Below are 17460 nucleotides of genomic sequence, written 5' to 3'. Positions count from 1 at the left end.
AGGGTAAATACTTGCGGTTACTGGGAACAAGTCTGGGTGGGATTGCCCCTTAGTGCCAAGGGGATTACGTGGGGTTACAAGGATAGGGCCTGGATGGGATTCTTGTCAGTGCAGACTTGATGGGCTTCCTTCTGCACTCTGGGAATTCTACAAATTCATTCCAATTGGCTGGGCATAAGATGTTTGCCTCCAAATGAATGCATTGCAGCTGCCCACTGCAATGGGCACTAGGAGATCCATTGTATGTGTAATTCTTCCTTAAGGGACCCTTGTAGCTGACCCAATTTAATAATTAGTCCCATGGGCTGTGAAGGCATGGACTAGACAAGGGAGCAAATGTCCTCACAACCTGGCTGGTACATATGCCAGGAATCTTATAACTCATAATATGAGGGCTGGGGTTGCCGCAAGTATGTATGCCGGGGATATCACAGCAGTATTCAGGTTATGTGGCCAAGTGGGAAAATAAAACTGAGCAGAGTGTGAAAGTAGCAAAATAACTGAAGTGATGAACAATGTTTCACTAAAAATCAAATGTCTCATTTCAGAATGAGTTAAAGTGAAAAGTACCCATAAATAAATGGATCAAGACAAGGATTTAATAACCCAAAGAGAAATAAGAAGTGATTGAGAGGATCAGGCAACTTATTATGTAGATCAGGGTCAAACCAGTACCAAATTCCCATCAAGTAGTATGGAGTCCAGCAGATAATGAAAGAAGTGGCAAACGCTATTGTCATTTTTATTGTTTTCATGCGAGCTTGTGGTAGGACATTCTTTGATCGGCTCAACTCCATCTCTGCAAAATAAATATTTAGAGAAATTCAGCACTTCCTCAAGTAATGTGGAGGTCAGCAGTCAATATCAGAATGCATAACATAGTAAATAAAGCGTTTTTGTATGGATCTTAGCTAGTGTCAAGGAAGGACATTGAACAGTCCTGAGTGTGAGTCAACTGTAAACCCAGCTGATCTCAATGGAACAAAGGAATAGTACTTTCTAACATGTGCAGATGAATTTATTCTTTTCCAGCTTTGCAGTAGTACTATCCAACTCCATCCCCAATGCTACACAAAATATGTAACACTCTTCATGTTAGAAAGAAAATGGGATTACTGGATGACAAGCTACAATATTGATCTTTAATTTCTGGGACCTGGGATTGATAAAATGACAATGCCCTCTTGTAAGAATAATATGGAAAATGTGTTTGGGTAGCCTTCACTTAATTGAGATTAGCATTTTACAATAGAAAAATAAGCCATAATTTTGTATTGCTGGCAGTAAATTGGCAGGATCACTTAAGAAAAACAGAAATTCCCCTTGATTGATAGGGTAAAATAAGTGATATTGTACAGGTTGTCCACGATACAACCCTCCCCTTTAGAGGCAATTTTATTGAAGTTAGTCATTGATACAATTCTTCCTGTTTAGCATTTTGTCCAAGACAAATTTTAACTCAGAAAACTGAGTGCAGTTGATATGCCTAGTACAATGCTCATTTTTTTTAACATTATCTACAACGCTTTAGTCATGGGGACATAAGAGCAGGAGTAGGCCATTAAGCCCATTGAGCCTGCTCCACCATTTGATTTGATGATGATCATCCATTTCAATGCCTTTTTTTCCACATTATTCCCACATCTCTTTATGTCATTGGTATTTATCAGTCAATCTTTGCTTTAAACCTACTCAATACCAAAATTTTTTGGTATTTCCTGCTGGCAGAATCTTCCTCATTCCTTGCCAGTGGCATGAAAAAACCTTGTAGGCAGTGGCAGAACTGGAAGGTCTTGCTACTGGCCAATGGTGGGCCACCTCCCCTGCTATAAATAAGTCACCAGATGGCCTGCCCTTCTGTGCAATATGTACATCCAATGGAACCATAAGACATGGGAGCAAAAGAAGCCAATCGGTCCATTGAGTCTAATATGATAATCTAATATGATAATCCTCAACTCCACTTTCTCTCCTTATCCCCAAAACCCTTTATTCCCTTACTGAGGAAAAATCTCCATCCAGCATCCACAGCCCTCTGCAGTCAAAAATTCCACAGATTCATAATCCTCTGATAAAAGAAATTCTTCCTTTTTCTTAAATGGACGTCCCCTTATTCTGAGATTATACTATCTGGTCCTGGACCCTCCCACAAGGGAGAATAATATTTCAGAAAGCCTCTGAGAATCCAAAACTTCTCAATAAGGTCACCTCTCAAGCTGCTAAACACTAATGAATACAGGCTTAACCTCCCCTCATAAAGAAAGTCCTCCATATTTGGGATCAACCTAGTGAACCTTCTCTGGGCTCCCTCCAAAGTCAGATGAGGGGACCAAGACTGTTCACAGTGTTCCAGGTGTGTTCTAACTAGTGCCTTATATAGTTTTAGCAAGTTTTCCTATTTTAATACTCCATTGACTCTGAAGTAAAGGCCAACATTCCATTTGCCTTCTCTATTACCAACTGAACTTGCAATCTTGCTTATTGTGATGTATGCACGAGGACCCCCAAATCCCTCTGTGCTGCAGCTTTTTACACTCTTTCTCCATTTCAATAATATTCAGCCCCTTTATTCTTCCTACCAAAGTGCACAACTTTACATTTTCCTACATTATATTCCATCTGCCAAGTTTTTACCCACTCAATTAACCTGTCCATATCCCTCTGTAGACTGTATGTCATCCTCACCATTTGCCTTCCCATCTGTTTTTGTATCATCTGTAAACATGTCAATAGTACATTTACTTCTCTCATCCAAGTCATTAGTACATTCTTAAAAAAATTGTTGCCCAGCACTAATCCTTGTGGCACTCTACTAGTTGTTGGTTGCCATCCTGAAAATGCTCCTATTATCCTAACTCCCTGTCTTATATCATTTAACTAATCCTCTATCCTTGCTGATGTACTGCCCCAAACACCATGGGCTCTTGCTTTACTAACTAGCCTTTGTGCAGTACCTTATCGAATGCTTTTGGAAATCCATGTATTTTATTTACGGGTCCTCCTTTATCTGTCTTGCTCATTACTACCTCAAAGGATTCTAATACATTTGTTAGACACGAGTTCCCCTTCATGAAGTCATACTGACTCTGTTTCATTATGTTATGTTTTTCTAAATGCTCTGCTAATATATCCTTTATAATGGACTCTAACATTTTTCCAGTGGTAACTTATATTGGTCTCCCCTTTTTGAGGATTGGGAGCAGTTTAGGATTCAGCAAAGAAGGACCAAGGGATTGATTGAGAAGGGGAAAATAAAGTATGAAAGTAAGCTTGTAGGGAACATAAAGACTGACACTAAGAGTTTCTATAAATGCGTGAAGAGAAAGAGGTTGGTGAAGGTAAATGTATGTCCCCTACAGACAGAAATGGGGAATGTATAAAAGGGGACAAGTAAATAGTTGAGCAACTGAATACATACTTTGGTTCTGTCTTCACAAAAGAGGACACAAATCAGATACCAGGAATTTTGGAGAATGCAACATTTAGTGAGAGGGAAGAACTGAGGGAGATCAATATTAGTAGAGAAATGGTGCTGGGAGAATTGGTGGGATTGAAGGCAGATAAGTCCCCAGGGACTGATGATCTACATCCCAGAGCACTTAAGGAAGTAGCTCCAGAAATAGTGGATGCATTGGTTGTCATCTTCCAGGACTCTATAGACTCTGGAACAGTCCCTGCAGATTGGAGGGTAGTGAATATCACTCCAATATTCAAAAAGGGCGGTAGACAAAAAATGGGCAGTAAAGAAGGCAAATGGCACATTGGCCTTCATTGCAAGACGTTTCGAGTACATGATCCGGGATGTGTTGTTGCAATTATGCACAGCCTTGCTGAGGCCAAACCTAGAGTATTGTGTGTAATTTTGGTCTCCTTTTCTGAGGAAGAATGTTCTTGCTTACAAAGGAGTACAGTGAAAGTTTACCGGGTTGATTCTGGGGATGGCAGGACTGATGGATGAGGAGAGATTGACTAGGTTAGGATTGTTTTTGCTGGAGTTCAGACAAATGAAGGGGGATCTCATAGAGACTTACAAAATTCTAACAGGATTAGACAGAGTAGATGCAGGAAGGATATGGTGGGGGAGTCCAGAACCAGGGATTACAATCCGAAGATTCAGGGTAGACTATTCAGAAAGGAGATGAGGAGACATTTCTTCACCCAAAGACTGGTGAGCCTGTGGAATTCATTGCCACAGGAAGTAGTTGTTGCCACAATATTGAATTATTCAAGAGGCGGCTAGATATAGCACTTGGGGCGAATAAGATCAAAGGTTATGGGGAGAAAGCAGGATTAGGCCATTGAATTGGATGATCAGTCATGATCATACTGAATGGTGGAGCAGGCTTGAAGGACCAAATGGCCTCCTCATGCTCCTATCTTCTGTGCTTCAATGAATAATGATGTTATATTGGCAGTTTTCTAATCCTCTGGATTTGTCATGAACTCTAAAATTCTTGGAAGATTATGACCAGTGCATCCACTATCTTTGTCACTACTTCCTTTAATATCTTAGGATGCAACCCATCCTTTAGCCCCCTTACTTTCTTTCCAGTGATATTGTATTTATTTCCTCCTCCACTTTTGCCCCTTGATTATTTAGTAGATTTAGAATGCTGCTGGTGTCTTTCACCACAAAGTATTTATTCAATTTTTTTGCTTCCCTGGTTCCCCATTCTTATTTCCCCAGTCTCCTTATCAAAGCGACCTTTGCCTTGGCCTCTCTCTTTCTTTTATATATTTAATGAAGCTCTTGCTATCTGTTTTCATATAACCTGCTAATTCACCCTCATAGTTTATCTTATCCCTCTATCTTTTGGTCATCTTTTGTTGGCTTTTAAAATTTTCCAATCCTCTGATTTACCAGTAATCTTTGCCTCATTGTTCTGTTTAATACCATAGTTGATTTATCCCCTTTCTAGAAACCATCTTCCTCACTAAAATGCTGTTAGTCATGAATTATTTTCATAAATGTCTGCCATTGCTGATCAACTATTTTTCCTGTTAAACTCCTTTCCAGTCCACTTTAGCCAACTTCTGCTTTCCTTTCTAATTCCTTTCAACGTCATTGCTTTCTAATTACTTTTATTTATGTTTAGCACAATTGTTTCTGACTCAAGAATGTTAAATTCTATTATGTTATGGTCACTGTTTCCTAGGAGAGTTTTTATTCTGAGATTGTTTATTAAACAGGCCTCATTACAGACTGGAGGGGCTGATTGTGGACAAGTCCCCAGGACCGGATGGAATGCATCCGAGGGTTCTGAAAGAAATGGCGGAGGTTATAGTGGATGCCTTGGTGGTTATTTTCCAGACGTCGCTGGATTCCGGGGAAGTGCCGGAAGATTGGAAAACGGCTAATGTTACGCCGTTGTTTAAGAAGGGTGCCAGGCAAAAGGCGGGGAATTATAGGCCGGTTAGTTTAACGTCTGTGGTAGGTAAAATGTTAGAATCCGTCATTAAGGAGGAAATTGCGAGGCATCTTGAAGGGAATTGCTTGATAGGGCGGACGCAACACGGTTTCATTAAAGGGAAGTCGTGTCTGACAAATTTACTGGAGTTCTATGAGGATGTGTCTAGGGCAGTGGATAGAGGAGAACCGGTGGATGTGGTCTTTCTGGATTTTCAGAAGGCGTTTGACAAGGTACCTCACAAGAGGTTATTGCAGAAGGTCAGGGGACATGGAGTTGGGGGTAGGGTGTTAGCGTGGATAGAGGATTGGTTGTCAAATAGGAGGCAGAGAGTGGGGGTCAATGGGTGCTATTCGGATTGGCGGTTGGTGACTAGTGGGGTGCCCCAGGGGTCGGTGCTGGGGCCTCAGCTATTTACCATTTATATAGATGATCTGGAGGAGGGAACCGAGTGCAGGGTGTCGAAATTTGCTGATGACACCAAGATTGGGGGAAAGGCAAATTGTGCGGAGGATGTGGAGAGTCTGCAGAAGGATCTAGATAGGCTGGGCGAATGGGCCAGGAAATGGCAAATGGAATTTAATGTTGGCAAGTGTGAGGTGGTCCACTTTGGTAGGAAGAATGGTAGGAAGGACTATTACTTACGTGGCGAAAAACTGCAGCAGGCGACGGTGCAGAGGGACCTCGGGGTCCTTGTGCATGAGTCGCAAAAACCCAGCTTGCAGGTGCAGCAGGTGGTCAGGAAGGTGAATGGGATGCTGGCCTTCATAGCGAGGGGGATTGAATATAAAAGTAGGGAGGTCTTGCTGCAGCTGTATAGGGCATTGGTGAGGCCGCAGCTGGAGTACTGTGTGCAGTTTTGGGCGCCGCACCTGCGCAAGGATATTTTGGCCCTGGAGGGAGTGCAGAGGAGGTTTACTAGGCTGATACCGGAGTTGAGGGGATTGAGCTATGAGGAGAGGCTGAATAAACTAGGCTTGTACTCGTTAGAGTTTAGAAGAATGAGGGGAGATCTCATTGAGACGTATAAGATGATGAATGGGATGGATAGGATAGAGGTGGAGAGACTCTTCCCGCTCAAAAAAGACAGTAGGACTAGGGGGCACAGCCTCAAGATAAAGGGGAGGCGGTTTAGAACGGTGTTGAGGAGGAACTTCTTCACTCAAAGGGTGGTGAATCTCTGGAATTCTCTGCCCGTTGAAGTGGTGGAGGCTGCCTCGCTAAATATTTTTAAGAAGCGGGTTGATGGGTTCTTGATAAGAGAGGGGATTAAGGGTTATGGGGAGAGGGCGGGAAAGTGGAACTGAGCCACAACAGATCAGCCATGATCTTATTGAATGGCGGGGCAGGCTCGAGGGGCTAGATGGCCTACTCCTGCTCCTATTTCTTATGTTCTTATGTTCTTATGTTCTTATTACGCATGATCTGATCCAAAATAGCCTGATCCCTGGTTGGATCCACAACATATTGTTCTAGGAAACTGTTCCAAGTACACTCTGAATTCTTCCCCATGGTTACTTCTGCCAATTTGATTTTCCCAATCCATATGAAGAGTAAAGGTATCCGTGGTTAATGCAATGCCTTTTTTTACACGCCCTCACTTATCTCCTTATTTATTCTCCATCCTACGGTACAGCTACTATTAGAGGCCTATAGACTCCTTTCACCAGTGGTTTCTTCTCCTTGTTATTTCTTACTTCCACACAAATGGATTCTACGAGAGTGATTCTCTAACCCCGGCATGCCTGACGCAGATTGCACAGATCCCAGGGAATAGAATGTGGGACTAAAAATCAGTTTCATGCCTAATGACAAACAGTTTGTGATTCTCCTGACCCCTGTCTAACGGCACAAACTGGATCATGCCCAGAAAGGGTATGAGGCCAATTTGCATGAGATTGACTGGATCTCAATGTAATTAGTAAGTTTGACATGCAATCCTCCCCCCTCCCAGACCTCTTGGGTGGGAGTTCACATTAGCGTGAGGCACTGTTGGTATTCATGAGTGGTGAGACCTGGCACAATGGTCATGTGGGGGAAGGGGGAGGCTTGGGAGCCATTGAAGTCCTTGGGTGGTTGAGGGTATGGGTGGACAGTGTATAGTGCACACCTGGTAGTGCCCACCTGGCATACTGGTGGTGACCAGTGATGCCATTTGGGTGCCTTAATGCTGCTAGTGAGCACTGCTGGTGCCAGTTGGGCAGTGATGAAGGGTGGGGCCTGAGTGGGGCTATGATAGGAGGAGTATTAAGGCGGGTTCTGATGATGGGCTGCGCAGGAGGATTTGATGGAGGCATCACGCAGGGAGTGGATCACGAAGGTGGTCATGATAGTGGGGCATTTTGACCATGGTGTCCCCCATGGGAGGACATGTCAGGGGTCATGATGTAGTGGCATGTCAGCGGTCAGGCAGGGGGATCCATCAGGAGGGACACAGTGCCCCAATGCTGGTGACCCATGTTGGGGAGGGAGAGGGTCTCCCGGTGCTTTGTGAGATTGAGATGCCCTTGCAAAATGGCACCTGAGCACTCTGAAATCAGGCTCATTGGCGTGTTTGGGTCCTGAGGCCCCTAAGAACAGCGCAGAACTCCCAATTCTCCAAAAAAGTGCATGTGAGGATTACAGTGCAGAGCACACCAAAAAGACTGGTATGTACTGCTCCTATTTTCTCGCCATTATAATACTTAAATTTTTTGGAAGAATTCCGCCTTACACCTTCAGATCCAATATCATTTCTTGCTACCTTACTTATTCCAGCTCATGCTAACAGAGCTACCCCACCACCTTTCCTTCCTCTCTGTCCTTACGAAAAGTAAAAAGTCTGACAACACCAGGTTTTAGTCCAACCGATTTATTTGCTAGTAAACGCATAAGCTTTCGAGGTTTCCCTCTTTGTCAGGTGAATGGAGAGATCTGGCCTCAGACAGAGCATATAAAGCACAGGCAGTTTAGAGATTACTGATTAGAATGCGAATCTTTACACCTAACCTGCTGTTGTCAGACTTTTTACTGTGTTTACCCCAGTCCAACACCGGCACATCGACATCATGACTACTTACGAAAAGTCACATACCGCTGAATATTCAGTTCCCAGCTTTTATCGCCTTGTAATCCCATCTCTGTAATGGTTCTAGTATCATACTTATTCATGTCAATTTGTGTTATTAATGCTATTTTTGTGTCAAATACTATGTGCATTTAAGTAAAGAATAATTAATTTTGCCTTTTTACCATTTTTCCCCCTTTGACCCTAGTTACTGCTTTATTTTTATGTTTGTACATGCTATTCCTTCCTGTTACAATCTGGGTATCATTACCAAAATAATTGTCTTACAATTTGTCTTTTGCTTTGTAAGCTTACGTAATTCCTCTCTAGAACCATCCACTTCCTCCTCTCCACCCACTATTTAGTTTAAGGCCCTTTCTACTTATCAAGTTATTTAGTTTGCAAGAATAATGGTCCCAGCATGGTTCTGATGTATTATGCCATCCCAATAATACAGTCCCACTTTCCCCAAGAACATATAAAGAAACATACAAACATCAAAAATAGAAGCAGGAATGGGCCAGATGGCCCTTTGAACCTGCTTCACCATTCATTACCCATAATCATCAAAATCAGTACCCTGATCCTGTCGCTCCCCCATATCTCTTGATCCCTTTGGCCCCAAAAGCTATATCTAATTCATTCTTGAAATCACATAATATTGTGGCCTCAGCTACCTTTTGTGAATTCCACAGATTCACCATTCTCTGGGTGAAGAAGTTTCTCCTCATCTTAGTCCTAAAAGGTTATCCTCAAACTATGACCTGGAGTTCTGGACTTCCCCAACATTGGTAACATTCTTCCCACGTCTCCCTGCCCAATCCCAACAGGATTGTATATGTTTCTATGAGATCCCCTCTCATTCGTCTAAATTCCGGTGACTACAAGCCCAGTTGATCCAATCTCTCTTCATACCTCAGCCCTGCTATTCCAGGAATCAGTCTGGTGAACCTTCATTAGACATTCTTTCTGAATTTACCCTGTCTACCCCTGTTAGAATTTTATAAGTTTTTATGAGATCTCTTGCTCTTCTAAACTCCAATGAATACAATCCTAACCTGAGTGTCTCCTCAGGGACTCTAATGAAGGTTCACCAGATTGATTCCTGGAATAGCAGGGCTGAGGTATGAAGAGAGATTGGATCAACTGGGCTTGTACTGACTGGAATTTAGAAGAATGAGAGGGGATCTCATAGAAACATATACAATCCTGTTGGGATTGGGCAGGCTAGACGTGGGAAGAATGTTACCAATGTTGGGGAAGTCCAGAACTAGGGATCACAGTCTAGGAATAAGGGGTAAGCCATTCAGGACTGAGAACAAAGAAAATTACAGCTCAGAAACAGCCCCTTCAGCTCTCCAAGTCTGTACCAACATGCTGCCCGACTGAACTAAAACCCCCTATCCTTCCAGGGACCATGTCCCTCTATTCCCATCCTAAAAGAACAAAGAAAATTAAGCGCAGGAACAGGCCCAGGCAAGGAAGAACTTCTTCACTCAGAGAGTTGTGAACCTGTGGAATTCACTACCAATTCATTAGATATGTTCAAGATATGAATGTGGCCCTTGTGACTAAAGGGATCTGGGGTTATGGAGAGAAAGGGGGAGTGGGATATTGAAAGTGCATGGATCAGTATGATCATATTGAATGGTGGTGCAGGCTGGAAGAGCTGAATGGCCTACTATTGCACCTATTCTCCATGTTATTCATATGACAGCCCTGCCATCCCAGGAATCAGCCTGGTATACCTTTGCTACAAGCCCACAGTAACAAGAACATCCTTCTTCTCATAAGGACACTAAAATTGCCCTCAATACTCCAGACGTGGCCTTACCAAAGTCCTATATAATTGCAGTAAAATATTCTTATTCCTGTACACAAACTCACTCACTATGAAGGCCAACATACCATTTGCCTTCTTTGCTGCCTGTTGTACCTGCACACTTAATTTTAGCGACTGATGCACAAGGACATTAAGGACCACATCTCTCAATTTACACCCATTCAAATAATAATCTGCCCTTCTATTTTTACTACTGAAGTGGATAACCTCACATTTATTCACATTATACTGGATCTGTCATGCAAATGCCCACTCATTCAGCCTGTCCAAATCATGCTGAAGCATCTCTGCATCCTCCTCACAGCTCACTCTTCCACCCAACTTTGTTTCATTTGCTGTATTGATCTATATCATCTGATATACTGATGCCAGTGCCCCACAAACTGCAACTTCTCCTAAACCAGTCTTTGAGTCATATATTCAGCTCTCTTGTTTTATCTGCTGTATGCTAATTTACATGCGGCTCAGATAATAATTCAGAGATTTTAACCTTGGTTCTATTGTTTAATTTATTGCCTAGCTCCTCAAATTCTCTATACAGAAGCTCTTTCTACATTATATCTATGTTACTGATATCTACATGGACCATGACAATAGGATCCTTCCACAGCAAGTTCTTCTCCTGCCTGGAGCAGATATCCTGAGCCATGGCAGCAGACAGGCAACACAGCTGTCTGGACTCTCGTTCCTTCTACAGAGAACAGTATCAATCCCCTCTCAATATTGTCATCTAAACCGTTACATTCCTTTCTGCTACACCCATTTGGATGGAATCCTGTACCATGGTGCCATGGCCAGTCATCCACCTAGCAGCCCAGTCTCATCCAAACATACTGAGAGAATCTTAAAACCTGTTGGACAATTACAGAGGCCAACACTCTTGCACTCCTGCCCTCTGGGTCCCCTTAGCTGCCTCAGCTGCAGTCACATGCTCTTGTCCCTGACCTCTGACCAAATCAGAAGATTCTATATAATGGGACTTTAGAACTTTTCCAGAAATGTCTAAAACCTACAAGTCATGTTTTAGACATTCCAGTTATGAAAATTGGATTACTTTTCAGGCAGCTGTATTTTGACATGTGCAGCTGCCTCTCTGAACCATGGGTGTGCAAATTACAACCTACTTCTGTTCCCTCATCAACTCCCATCCACCCCAGATGAAAATGTTTGGTATCAGGTTCAGGGGTGGAACTTCCAGAATTAGGTCTCCACTGCCATTTTGGTTAAGTTGGAGATCATCTCCAGCTTTTCACAAATTCAGGCAGTGTCATTTCTGGATTTGTGATAGCAGTAGTTGAAGCTGGCAAAGCTTGTATCAGATAAGATCATCTTGTTTGGTCCCTTGGACTAGTTTTGATCATCTTATGATGATCAGCAACTTTATTGTGCTTATACGGAGAGATTAAGTAGACTGGGTCTGTACTCATTGGAGTTTAGAAGGCTGAGGGGGGATCTTATAGAGACTTACAAGATAATGAAGGGGTTAGATAGGGTAGAGGTAGAGAGATTCTTTCCGCTTAGAAAGGAAACCAGAACTAAAGGACACAGCCTTAAAATAAGGGGGCAGTTTAGAACAGAGTTGAGGAGGAACTTCTTCATTCAAAAGGTGGTGAATCTCTGGAATTCTCTGCCTGTTGAAGTGGTGGGGGGTACTTCATTGAATATGTTTAAGTCACGGGTAGATAGATTTCTGATAGGTAAGGGAATTAAGGGTTACGGGGAGCAAGCGGGAAAATGGAATTGATCCACTTCAGATCAGCCATGATCTTATTGAATGACGGGGCAGGCTCGAAGGGCTAGATGGCCTACTCCTGCTCCTATTTCTTATGTTCTTATCTTAGGTGATCAAGAAAATTTCCATTGCTCCTAATAAGCCTGGGTTTTTAATCTGGCTTTTGTCTCTGTGAGGAGAATTCCTGAAATTGGGTGGGATTGTGGGTGTTTGTGATATACAAGACATCATCATTATATGGAGTAGGCAGCATAGACTGGCAAGCCTTTTCCTAACCATTATTTCCTGGATGTCTGATAGAAATCTAGGTGATGAACATCAGCACATATATTTAAGTTCCATTTTTTATGCATTACAGCCTTTTCTGAGTATTGAACACATATTCTTAGGTAATTGGAAAGTTTGTACACATTGCAAACATACGGTTGTCTTTTGGGTTCAGGGCACTTGTCATCTTGATGATTATTCTGGAATTGCAGATCAGCATGATGAACAGAGGGATGACAAATAGGAATCCAAAGGTGAAGAGGTTGTAGAATTTCTGCTCCAGTTGACTATGAAAGCTTTCAAGGGTCGCACACTGTGAGAAGGGAAGTGGTTCTGAATAGTGAATCATTTTGAAGAGGAACAACTACAGAAAATGAAAAGAAAAAAATCAAGATCAGTCCTAAAAAGCAGAATAATTCTTTATATTTACCATTTTGTTTGAAGTATTATTTAACTGTTAATTCATGTGTAATTTGTAATGTTACAAGTTCATATTAAATTCCAAAAATGCAGATTTGGTCAGACAGAACTTAAGTATTGCTGAAAAAAAGACATGTTGTTGACACTTTTCATCTTAAATTTATTAGAACAATCACAAGAATACCAATGTCAGGGGGAAAAACAACTTTATTGTGTCTGAGAGGAGAGTGTTGATTGGTTGGCAAGTGAACTCTAATTGGTAGAAGCATAACCATGAAGAATGCACCAGTTTACGGTGACTGACAGTTAACTACCAGGTTTGAAAACTTAAACCAGGCAGTTCGACTCTGATTTGTAAAAGCATCCTGTGGAATGGACCAGTGAATGGCGATCACTTATTTTGTTTAGCTGAAACAGGTGCAGTGTGTTTACCTGTTTTGTCTGTCCACAAAGAACAGAGTCCTGTGTGTTAATATAAAAACCTTCTAATACACACCAAATGTGCCACATTACGAGCCCACCTGACAATCTTAAATTGGTTGTCAGTGTGAATCTTAGCGTGTTGAGGATTATTTAGCAAATGTTGGCCAATTGCAGGATCACGGTTTATGTTAGACACTGTTTAGGTTTTACCAGCACAGGCTGGTTGGGTATGGTCTATTCCTTGCCCATTGCAAATGCTGTTTGATGCTGTCTTTGGGGCATATGCCCTACATACCTAGCGTCACACTGGAGTTGAAATATACCGCACTGCCCATTTGTGTGATAGGCAGTCTTTTTAACTAGATGACGCATTCTACTTGTGGCGAGTACCACTTGTATTGCTACTGCTTAATAGCTTTGTGAAACAGCTAACTTTACCTGTTGTTCAAAGTTTGAGAGACTTTGCCTTTCAGTGTAATCTGTGGTGGACTGGAAATTTATCAGGACTGACAACAAAATTAAGATTGTCAGTTGAGCTTCAAGTGAAGCAATAATTTTACTGTGCTTGCTTTGAGCTTCATTAGACCGAGAATAGCAAGTCTAATTGAGATGTTCTGTGGGCTGATCACTCAATCTACTTTTGGTCTCCCCGGCATGCAGCAGGCCATCTTGCGAGTGGTGAATACAATGTACTAAATTGAAAATAGTGAAAGTAAATCATTAATCAAGTTATAGTTTGGCAGTTAGTACAGAAGCCAAGGCTGAGAGGCTAGAAGACCGGCCTTGAAATTTTAGCCTTTAAGATAGACTGGGAAGTTATAAATTGGAAAAACATCGCCTAGGTTTTAAGTCTTAAAGCTTCAAAGGGATTTATATGTACATCAGAGTTAAGTTGGCTAAACTAAAATCTGAAAGGGTGTCATGAGTCAAGAAACCAGGTTCAAGGAATCAAGATGAGAGGGCTCCAGAAGTCCCAAGATCCACAGGAAAGACAGACTGACACACATTGAACTTGAATATCATGTCATTCCTTGATACTGAATGTTATGTATTAACATTTATTGTCCAATGAACCATGTTAGCTTGCATTCTGAATTAGTGATGGCTGTTTGGGCCAATATGGTTATTCTTTGACAATAATTTTTGTAACCTGGGATTTATTACCGAGTTCAAATTTCTACAGATAATGCTTTTTGAATATAGGAAAATATCAGCTGCCTGTCACTCCTTCAGTAATTAAAAGAATATGTATGTAACATTGCCTCTACTATCTTTTCCCTAAGTTTTTAAAGTGTGCAGATACAATCCATCTAGACCAGTGTTCATATCATTTCTAAATTTGATTTAATTATCAATTATCTTCTCCCTGTCAGGGACTGCACTGGTTCCTAAGGGCAACCAGAATGGATAATAAATACTTTTGTTGGCTATGCCCGTATCTTAACAGTGAATATTTTACATGTTCTCAAATCCATTATTTTTAATGTGAGACGTTGCCTTCAAGATGTATTTGAGTATCTATAGGATCACAAGCAATCCATATGCATTTAATTAACTATGTTTCATTACTGGTCTAAAACCAGAGGGCATAGGTTAGATGAGAGGGGAGAGGTACAAAAGGGTGGAGGGTGGTAAGTGTCTGGAACAAGCTGCCAGATGTAGTAGTAGACGTGGGTACAATTTTGTCTTTTAAAAAGCATTCAGTTACATGAGTAAGATGGCTATCAAGGGATATGGGCCTAACATGGGCAATTGGGACTAGCTTCGTTGTTTAAAAAAAAGGGGCAGCATGGACAAGTTGGGCTGAAGGGCTTGTTTGCATGCTGTAAACCTCTATGACTCTATGGTGTGAGAGGGCAGGAAATTAAGTTTGGCCATGTTAATGAAAGGCTAACTCCTAGACTAATTAGGAGGTCAATGACCAGCAGCCTAAGATCGTCCTGATTCAATTCTTAGTCTGTATTGCTAGCTGATCAGTGATTGGGTGAGCTTGGGCATTGAGACTGGCATCAGTACCCAGGGTTAAATAGGTGAAATCACCCAGGGATTAGTTTCTGGATTGGAACCCGTAGCGTCTACTGGAGATGTGCATGTGCATCAAGTGGGAGGTGAATCAGGTTGGATGTGATCCCCTTATTATTATTCAATCAGAAGGGCACAAACACGAATAATTTTCATGTTTGCAAAGTAAATGATTGCTGCTCATGGAATTTCAGCCAAGAAATCCAGTCAACCCGTTCAGATAACTGCAGAGTAGAGAAAATTCAAGGGAAAATGAGCAAACAAGAAGGCAGGATTATTACTAATGTGTAGGTGAGTCATATGAATGAAACCAAAAGATACACTGTGGAAGTCATCACTGATTATGTATGATTGACAATTTTCGTAGAATCCCTATGTGCAGAAGGAGGCTATTCAGCCCATCAAGTCAGCACCAGCCATAATCCTACCCAGTAATTCCAGTAATCCCACATATTTACCCTGCTAATCCCCTTGACACTAGGGTCAATTTTGCATGGTCAATCAACCTAACACACACATCTTTGAGAAGAAACTGGAGCATCCAGAGGAAACCCATGTAGACACGGGGTGAAAATGCAAACTCCACATAGACAGAGACTGGAGACCGGAATTGAACTCTGGTCCCTGGTGCTGTGAGGCGCTGTGAGACACTGTGAGACAGCAATGCTAACCACTGTACCTCCATGCCATTTTGATAATTATCAGTTTGATGATTGTTAACCATAAAACCAGCAATCTATTGTTGAAGTAAGGACATATCATTCTAATGAACAGGATTTAGTAAATAAAGAGGTTATTTATTGCTAAAAGCCAGAGTTTACTTGGGCTGGACATCAAATATTAGGCATGCAAGAAGTTTATATTCAGAAACAGCTGAATTATAGCTTTAACAGCAAAAATCGATATAATTTTTGTACACACCACACAATAATGATTATTAAAGATGTGCACATTAGCATAAAGTTCATACCTGAGGTAAAGCCAAAACCATACTACAGAACCAAGCCGTGGCGACCATGCACCGTCCAGTGTGGATACGTTTTGTTACGTTCTTTAAGGGATTTGTAATCGCCAGACAGCGATCCACGCTGATCACCACCACCATGAAGGCAGAGCAATACATGGAGAAGAGTTTGAGAAAGTTGAGGAGCTTACAAAGGAACTCACCACCGTACCACTGCACCGTGATATTCCATACACCATCCATTGACATAACAATCAGGGTCTGCAGGAGGTTGGCAAATATGAGGTTGTCAAGCAGCAACTTAAGTCGTGATTCCTTTTTCCTATGCTGCTTGGCCAGCTTCACCAGGAAAACGGTGTTCCCAACTATGGACAAGATCAAGAGAAAAAAGGTGATGGCCACTCTAATGATACCTGAAATTGTCAGGCTTGGTAGGTGCAAAGAACAATTGAATGCAGGGGCTGCCAGGGTGTTGTTAAGAGAGAGCAAATAATTCTTTCTGGACTCCATGTAGCCCTCCAAAGTGTCATTCTTCTGGGAAATTAAAGACATGTTCCTGGGTGCAGGATTCGTGAATCTAAGTGCTTATAACCAACTGTCAGCTAGTTGCTTCTAACTCTTTCAGTGGCTGCAGCAGTCTGGCAAGGTCAGATTCAAGCACAGGTAAATATGATCCTTCACTAATGTTAATGAAACTCTGACAATGGAGAGTACATGTAATCCCTCTACAAAAGTCCGCAGTGTGCTTGATTTTATTCACCAGTGGTTTTTGAAATACTTATTTTTAGTCTCATTTCATTATTTCAAATTTTGGTCCTATTTAAATTGTGGTTTCTCTGAAGAAAATAGAAAAAAATTAATTTTGTTAATAATTAAGTCAATAACCATATTCCAGGGTGGCCAGGTGGCATAGTGGTTAGCACTGCTGTTTCATTATGCCAGGACCTGAGTTCAATTCTGGCCTGGGGTGACTGTGTGGAGTTTGCATGTTCTCCCTGTCTCTGCATGGGTTCCCTCCAGATGCTCCCGTTTCCTTCCACACTCCAAAGATGTGCAGGTTAGGCTGATTGGCCATGCTAAATTGCCCCTTAGCGTCAGAGGGATTTGTAAGGTTGATAATGAGGTTATGGGATAGGGCCTGGTTGGGATTGTGGTCACTGCAGACTTGATGGGCCGAATGGCTTCCATCTGCATTCTATGATTCCTCCTCATATCAATTGTCAATTACAGGACTATTAGTGAGTGAAGACTGACATGGAAAAAGTTGAAAAAGGAACACATTTTATTTTTAATTCAAAAAATGTGTTGGTAAAAAGCATCACATTTCATAAAGTT

At 41.8% G+C, this 17460-nt stretch overlaps 1 protein-coding gene across 1 annotated transcript; it reads right to left on the bottom strand.

Moving 5' to 3' along the window:
- Positions 1-554: 554 nt before the first annotated feature.
- Positions 555-16635, bottom strand: LOC145343409 (gonadotropin-releasing hormone receptor-like). The gene is made up of 3 exons (XM_080189634.1): positions 16132-16635; positions 12453-12660; positions 555-799 (listed from the first exon to the last, which is right to left on the bottom strand). Exons 1-3 carry the CDS (start codon positions 16633-16635, stop codon positions 555-557), a joined length of 957 nt encoding a protein of 318 aa, XP_080045760.1.
- Positions 16636-17460: the final 825 nt, after the last annotated feature.

This window comes from Carcharhinus amblyrhynchos, chromosome 5 (genome assembly GCF_965287045.1).
Source record: "Carcharhinus amblyrhynchos chromosome 5, sCarAmb.v2.hapA, whole genome shotgun sequence".
NCBI classification, from domain to species: domain Eukaryota; kingdom Metazoa; phylum Chordata; class Chondrichthyes; order Carcharhiniformes; family Carcharhinidae; genus Carcharhinus; species Carcharhinus amblyrhynchos.
This window is presented reverse-complemented; position numbering and strand designations above follow the sequence as displayed.